Source organism: Arachis ipaensis, chromosome B2 (genome assembly GCF_059453495.1).
Source record: "Arachis ipaensis isolate K30076 ecotype BB chromosome B2, ASM5945349v1, whole genome shotgun sequence".
Taxonomy (NCBI): domain Eukaryota; kingdom Viridiplantae; phylum Streptophyta; class Magnoliopsida; order Fabales; family Fabaceae; genus Arachis; species Arachis ipaensis.
Window position 1 is genome coordinate 24,832,415 of NC_142437.1, and position 7,243 is coordinate 24,839,657.

General features: G+C 46.6%; 2 protein-coding genes across 2 annotated transcripts; one reads left to right on the plus strand and one right to left on the minus strand.

Annotated features, from left to right (window-relative positions):
• Nucleotides 1-1,182: 1,182 nt before the first annotated feature.
• Nucleotides 1,183-2,079, plus strand: LOC148573342 (uncharacterized). The gene has a single exon (XM_088504595.1). The coding sequence runs from the start codon at nucleotides 1,183-1,185 to the stop codon at nucleotides 2,077-2,079; it is 897 nt and encodes a 298-aa protein (XP_088360721.1).
• Nucleotides 2,080-2,417: 338 nt separating this feature from the next.
• Nucleotides 2,418-3,641, minus strand: LOC107627039 (uncharacterized). Its single transcript, XM_016329918.1, has one exon. It carries the CDS (start codon nucleotides 3,639-3,641, stop codon nucleotides 2,418-2,420), a length of 1,224 nt encoding a protein of 407 aa, XP_016185404.1.
• Nucleotides 3,642-7,243: the final 3,602 nt, after the last annotated feature.

Below are 7,243 nucleotides of genomic sequence, written 5' to 3' on the forward strand. Positions count from 1 at the left end.
TGCCAGTGGACAGACATTATGTCAGTGGTTGCCTGACAGATTTCCACGTATACATAGAGGGTGGCAGGCCAGCTTGGCAGTGGTTCCATGAGTTGCTTGGTGTGTTACCTCCCGCGAACCAAATACAAAAGTTCGCAGTGAACTGTACCTGGTTCCAGGAGACTTTCACAGAGTGCCCCGAGGGGGTAGATGAGGAGACGTCAGGCGCTATGCCCGTGCTTATATCATGATGTTGTTGGGCACCCAGCTGTTTGCCGACAAGTCCGGCAATCGTATTCATATCAGATGGTTACCGTTTGTCGCTAGGCTTGAGGAGATGGATGGCTATAGCTGGGGGTTGGTGGCACTAGCATGGTTGTACCGGTGCATGTGCCGAGTGGCCAACAGACATGTAGTGAAGTTAGCTGGGCCGTTACAGTTACTTCAGTCTTGGATCTTTTGGCGTTTTCCTGGTTTTAGGCCGGCTGGGTATGATGCGTTTAGCTAGCCCCTTGCCTCGAGGTACCACTATCATATTGTACTATTTATCTTTATTTGATTTATTGTCAATTACTCATGCAATTTTATGCCTTTTAGAATTATTCACTAATGCAGTACCGTGTTTAATTTCCTACGCAGGTGGTCAGGTTACAATCCTGGGATTAGCGAGAAGGGACCTCGGGTGCAGATGGCTCGACTGAGGATCGACTTGTTATAGGCTCGGGATGTAAGTAAGCTATTCTCGTATGTATAGTTAATGCTTCTTTCAGTTTATATGGTTTAATGAACTCGACAAATGGGTTTGACTTGCTTTTTCAGTTTATATAGATGCCCTATAGCACACCCGACGTCCTCCAGGTTGTCCATCCAGAGGTCTTGGAGCCTCGGCATACGATGTTATGGCGGTGTGTGACGTCCCTGATATATTTTGCAGTGGTTGAGTGGCATCAAGTTGATAGAATGTTATCGCAGTTCGGCAGCGTACAGCCTCCCCCGCATCCCGCCCTGAACATCGACTTCTTGATGTCGAAGGACGGGAGAGGTGGTGACCGTTGGTTCCCGTCCCATTTACAACATTGGCACCTTCACTGGGAGACACGTGCGGACCACGTGTTACGATTCGACATTGTTGCTGACCCGGGACCTTCACATGAGTTCTTGGCCTGGTGGCACCAGCATGGGAAGAGGTTTTTGTCACCTAAGATGTACCTGGGGGATCCGAGAGGTATTCCTATTCCGGTTGAGGCGATGCAGAGGGGTGCCGGCCGAGTTCCAGATATGGATCGAGTTGACGACGTTCCTGACAGGCATCGGGTTGAGAGGAGAGCTAGAGTTGGGACACGTCGTAGCCAGCGTGAGTGGAGATGGCTGGATCAAGCAATGGAGGAGGGTGACGAGGCCGGGCAGGTCAGTGGTCGACAACGAGGGCGTGGAGGCAGGCGGAGGGGGCCTGATCCTAGGCAGGATATGCCTGATCGTGTTGATCATGCCGTCGGAGTAGGGGCTACAGTGGGGGGTGTTAGGCCCGCTCATGGCGGACTTGGTGGAGAGTGGTATGGATCCAATGTGGGACATCCATCGAGACATGCTGACACGGGGCTTGGAGAGGGGCCTCTCGGGGATTACTTCGTTGGTGTTCCAGCTGATGACCAGGCTGGTCAGGAGACTACCCCATGGGTCATTCCGGGATCCATGTTTTCAGAGTTTCTTGCCGGTGATGGGATTGACGCGGATTTTGGTGGATCACATTTCTTAGATGAGATCACCACCATCATGCAGGAGGATGACGCTGCCCGTCGACGGGGACAGACATCGGGGACACAGACAGCGTTAGATGTCGATCTGAATGAGCCTCCCTCCCCTTGCCCTATTCAACCTTTCGCCTTGGGTGGGACCCCAGCATCCGCACGTACTGGTGCATCACATTCAGTCGTCGGACCATCCTCGTCCAGGCCCATACATGTCCAACCTATGGCCCCTGCCCAGCCACCCCCGGAGGACGAGGAGGACGAGATCGAGGACGAGGAGCCCCTTATCCGTAGAGGTCATAGGGCACGAGTTCCACGCCATTGTGGCACGGGGTCGCACCTTTTTAGATGATTTGTGTATCGTTGTATATGTCATTTCCGGATCTTTGTTGTATGTTGTGTCATTTCGTTATCGTTGTTGTATTTTATTTTATTTGTCCATCAGATCATGCAAAAGTTTGTTTAACATTGCATTATTGTGTTTTAGTCACCGTGAGAACATGTGTATTTTCCTTATATATTTTATTTCCATAATAGTAAACACATCTAATTGTAATGTCTTCTACGAGACGAATTTATCAACACGGAAAACTTACTAGTTAGGAAACCAAGTACATCTTTTTCTAGAAAAAAGTACAGATGATCAAAGTAATACAAAGTAGAACACAAATCCAGACATAACTATAAATATCACACTGGATGACTGGGTCCTCCGGCCTGTGGACAGCTCCAGCGAGTGTGTCCGGGTTGCCTACAGATGCCACATTTCTTGGGCCGGTTCGGATCTACCTCATCCATATTGGTCCGTATCCGAGTGGACCTAGGACGACCCTCCCTCACACGCTTCATATTCGGGTCTGGTATAACAGTCGGGCCGTCATAAGGTGGCCAGAAACCCTCCGGGATGGGAGGAGTGAATCCCATCTGATATACACTGAAAACTGAACTAAGTCGATACACCGAGTGGACGTATGGCTGCCAAGTAACACGTGAGTAGGCATAGCATGCCAATGCGTGCGGACATGGGAAATGAAGTGCCTGGAAGTACCCACAATCACATGTCTGAGAACCCAGTGAGACCCTGTAGCTTCCCAATGAGAACGAACCAGTCGGAGTCGTCTCTGCCACCGTGTACTCTGAGTTATCCCTGTCATATACAGTCACCGTGAAGTACCTAGCCGTCTTCAGATTGGCCTCGATACACTTTACCAGGTATTGACTGAATTGTTGTCCGCTACCCAGCTGTGCCTGTGCCTCCCTCCCCTTGCAGACAAATAGTTCAGCCAACCTGCCGTATGTGGCCTTCACCAACGAGCACACAAGGAGGTTCCTAACACCTTTATGGATTGAGTTCACACACTCAGAGATATTGGTGGTCATGTGCCCGAATCTGCGCCCCTCATCACAATACTGGGTCCACAACGAATACTCAATCCTGTTCGCCCAGTCACACATCGCCGGATTCTCAGAGCGGAGAATGTCAAACCAGTAATCGAACTCCACTTCGGTCTTTGCATATGTGGCATTCACAAGAAGCCCCCGAGCGTCCTTGCCCTTGAAGGTGAGGGCAAAATTGGCTGCTACGTGTCGAATGCAGAATGCTCGGTATGCAGCCGGAGGTAGCCATTCCCCATCAGGAGCCTCAAGCGCGGCCTTGATGCCGTTATGCCTGTCCGAAATAACTAGCAGACCTGGCTGCGGTGTCACGTGCTGACGAAGGTGAGAGAGAAAGAAGGACCACGAATCAGCATTCTCACCCTCAACTAGTGCAAATGCCACAGGGAGTATGTTGGAGTTCCCGTCCTGTGCAATTGCGACAAGCAACGTTCCCCTATACTTACCATATAGATGGGTGCCATCAATACTCACCAACGGCTTGCAATGACGGAATGCCTCGATACAAGGTGGGAACATCTAGAACAGCCTATGAAAATAAGCCTGAGACTCGTCCAACTGGCCCACAACTCGAACAGGGCATGTCCGAAGGAATGCTACTGAACCAGGCATGGTCAACTGGACTCCTAACACCCACCTAGGGAGCTCGTTGTACGACTCATCCTAGTCACCATAGATGACGGCAACAGCCTTCTGTTTCGCCATCCAAACCCTCCTGTACGTCGGCCTGAAACCAAAGTGTGCGGCGGTGGCATTTAGGAGCACCTTGATGTTGACGGATGCATCAGCCCTCACCATTGGCATAATGAATGTCGCTATCACATGATAATCCAAACGCCTATGGTCGCTGGAGATAGAGGTGGCGAGACACGTATGCGGTCCGTTGTACCGTTTCACTTCCCAGATGCCCTTGCGCTGCCAGAGACTCAACCGAATCAACCATGTGCACCCATTCCCAAACTCAGAACACTTTCCCACATACCGACGATAGTCAGACTCAACTACCTTGTACTGTACCCCTCGGCGGATGCTGTAAGTCTTCACACTCAATAGGGCCTCATCTCTGTCCTAAAACTGCTGACCAACCTGGAACTCTGTCATACCAGCAGACCCATCCACATCTCTAGCGCCAAAACCAGCAGCCTGCCCAGGAAGCCCGTCCTGCCTCATGGCATCCAGGTCCAATGATGAAAAATGGGGTGGGTACTGCTGTGTCCCAGAACTAGATCCACCTGCAGCCCCTCTCGGGTCACTCGCTCCGAGATCATTGCCACTGTCATCGGCAATCAGATCCAACTCAACATCATCGTCCTCTGGATCATCAAACAATCCATCTCCAGCACCAGCTGGTGTGGCACAATGTACTGGGGTCGGAAGATGTTCCCCTGTACCAACCTCGTCGCCGACATTGCCGCTGAGATCAACAGCGAATGAAGGGGAGGCAACAGGCTGCAGCGGTTGCTCGTGCGCAGGGACGGAGGAAGAAGCAACGGCAGGTCTCGAGCTAGAACCTGCAACCGTGGCTACAGCGTGCGTATTCCAGTTTGAACCCCCCGAACTGGAAACCACATCAACCAACTTTGCCAACAGCTCTGGTGTCCTCACCTCCGAAAACTGCCGGCGACAATGAAACATGACCTGCAAGTCCTCATCACTCCCGATCGTGAAACAGTCATACTTCACGGTATCTTGAAGCACGGTGATTGGAATGCGATAGAAAAACTTCTTAACCCTTTTCACACCATCCAGACCAAGTTTCAGCAATACAGAGCTAACAAGGTCATCATAGCTCGTCGTAGGCCTCGCGATAATACAGAGAGGATCCTTATCGGTGAACTTCACACCGGATCGAGTTTTTCTCTTAATGGATCCTCTGTGGTGAACCAACACTAGAAAACTATCCTCACCAGCCATCTGACCCTCTATTGAGAGCAACTCACGTACATCTCATATATATAGAGCTATGCCTCACAGTAATTCGAATCAAGTCCATTCGCACTATATATACGTAATTCGAATTAAATCAATTCAAATTACTTTGAATTACCAAATGAGAGTAATTCGAATCAATTCGATTCGAACTTCCCTAAGCCACATCCTCTAAGTAATTCGAATTAATATAATTCGAACCATGCATGCATAATTCGATGCTGGTTGATTCGAACTACGTGCGAATTGTGCTTGGGAGTAATTCGAAGTGTATCAATTCGAATTATGTGTAAGTCTAATTCGAATTCTATTGATTTGAATTATATAATATTGTGTTCTGGTGGATTGATGTCTCAGATTTTCATTTGGCGGATTTGGGTAAAAATGATGTCCCCTTGGCTCATTTGGGTTTTTTACCATATATATATATATATATATATATATATATATATATATATATATATATATATATATATATATATATATATATATATATATATACACACACACACACATAGTTTTACAAGCATTAGCCAAAACAATTCCTATCCCTCTTACAGAATATATATAGATAAAGGCAATGAAACAATAAATAATAATCTAAAGCAATACAGAGCATCTCAACAACAACTAAATAAGCTCTTCGTGACTTCTGCGTCCATATCCTGAAAGGGAAAAATTGTAGGGGGTGAGAACATCATCCTCGAAAGGGTTCTTAGTAGAGAGTTTTTGGGAATTACTGTAATAGGATACGTGAAGATAAATCGTACCAGTGATTAATAATCGTCTTATGCCTCTTTTCAGAAACAACGTTTTACAATAAAAGTAAAGTCGGAAATCTTTTCTGAAAGAGGAACCGTTCAATTCTCAAAAACTCAAAAGCCTTTCAAAAAGGTTTATCTATGCTGAACCAAAATAGCCTTTCATATTTTTTTCCAAACCAGAAACACAAAACCGAAACCAACCATCGGTCCATCTTATTTCAACCACGGCCCTAGGCCCAAACACTCCAACCAACAACCAATCACCACAGTCCAACAGAGTCTTAGTCGCAAACACAAATAGGAATATTCAAGCACAAACAAACAGTTATTGCAAGTAGAATAATCAGCAGTTAATCACAAGTCTAGGATTTTTATAGAAATTTCGGCAGCACCTCCCCTAAAACTTGGACTTTTTCACCCGGTTCGGGTCCCAACTAAATCGTTCCTCAATCCCTTTCAACAATCCAAAATCCAAAATCAATTCAAAATCAAGCTAAATCCAACAGTCGCCTCATTTGCATATCTCAAGGAAACCGTTTCAAAATCAACTTGTTATCAACCGATAAAACTCATTTCCAAAGCTTTAAAGAAACGGTTCAGCAACAAATCATTTATCAAAACCAAGTCAATTAAAGTGAACCAGGCTGAATCCAAAAGTGCATTCGACTTTTCACATTATCAAGAAAGTTAACTCAATTCAAATCAATTCAGAACGGATTAAACTCGATCTCAAATCTTTAAAAGAATCAACTTGAAAACATTCCGTTTCACAAAACCGCACAACAATCCAACCAAACAACATTCATAATCATTCGAGACAATCAAACAATACATAAGGCTGATACAATCACCAAATACACATTGTCTCACATCAGTATCCATATGTAATAATTCCAATATTAAAAATATAGTTTTCGGAAAGCACCCCTACCTTGACAAATTGAAACTATAATCCAAACGCCTCTCAGAAATCCTTTCGTCTCGACCCAAAACCAAAGGCAGCTTCAAAGCACAGCCCCACACATTTTCACAGCAGCATAAACAACTCTAAATTACAACAAGCAACCTCAGTTACTAAATTGTAAGAACATTAATATCGTAAAGGCTTTAATACACATACGGAACACTAACGCAGGGCTTTTCGAAACATAATTACTTACCGAAACTAAGAAAGAATGGCTGAACCGAAACAGCGGCGGTCTCCGAGCCGGTTCAGCGGCAGCCCGGCAGCCACCTCAAGCGGCAGCGGCGACAAATTCCGATCACGACAACTGGAACTAACACGCAGTAACTATAGTATTCTTGGGATTCAAAAAGGATAGAAACCACAATTAAAACCCTTACCGGCAGAGTTTTCTGGCGATGGCAGAAATAGCCAGAGGCTTCGGCAGTGGTCCCGGAAGTCACAGAACTACTCCCAGTGGCCAG

Bases quoted from the DNA above. Each gene is read 5' to 3' on its own strand.
- LOC148573342 (XM_088504595.1), top strand. From the start codon at position 1,183: ATGTACCTGGGGGATCCGAGAGGTATTCCTATTCCGGTTGAGGCGATG.
- LOC107627039 (XM_016329918.1), bottom strand. From the start codon at position 3,641: ATGTTCCCACCTTGTATCGAGGCATTCCGTCATTGCAAGCCGTTGGTG.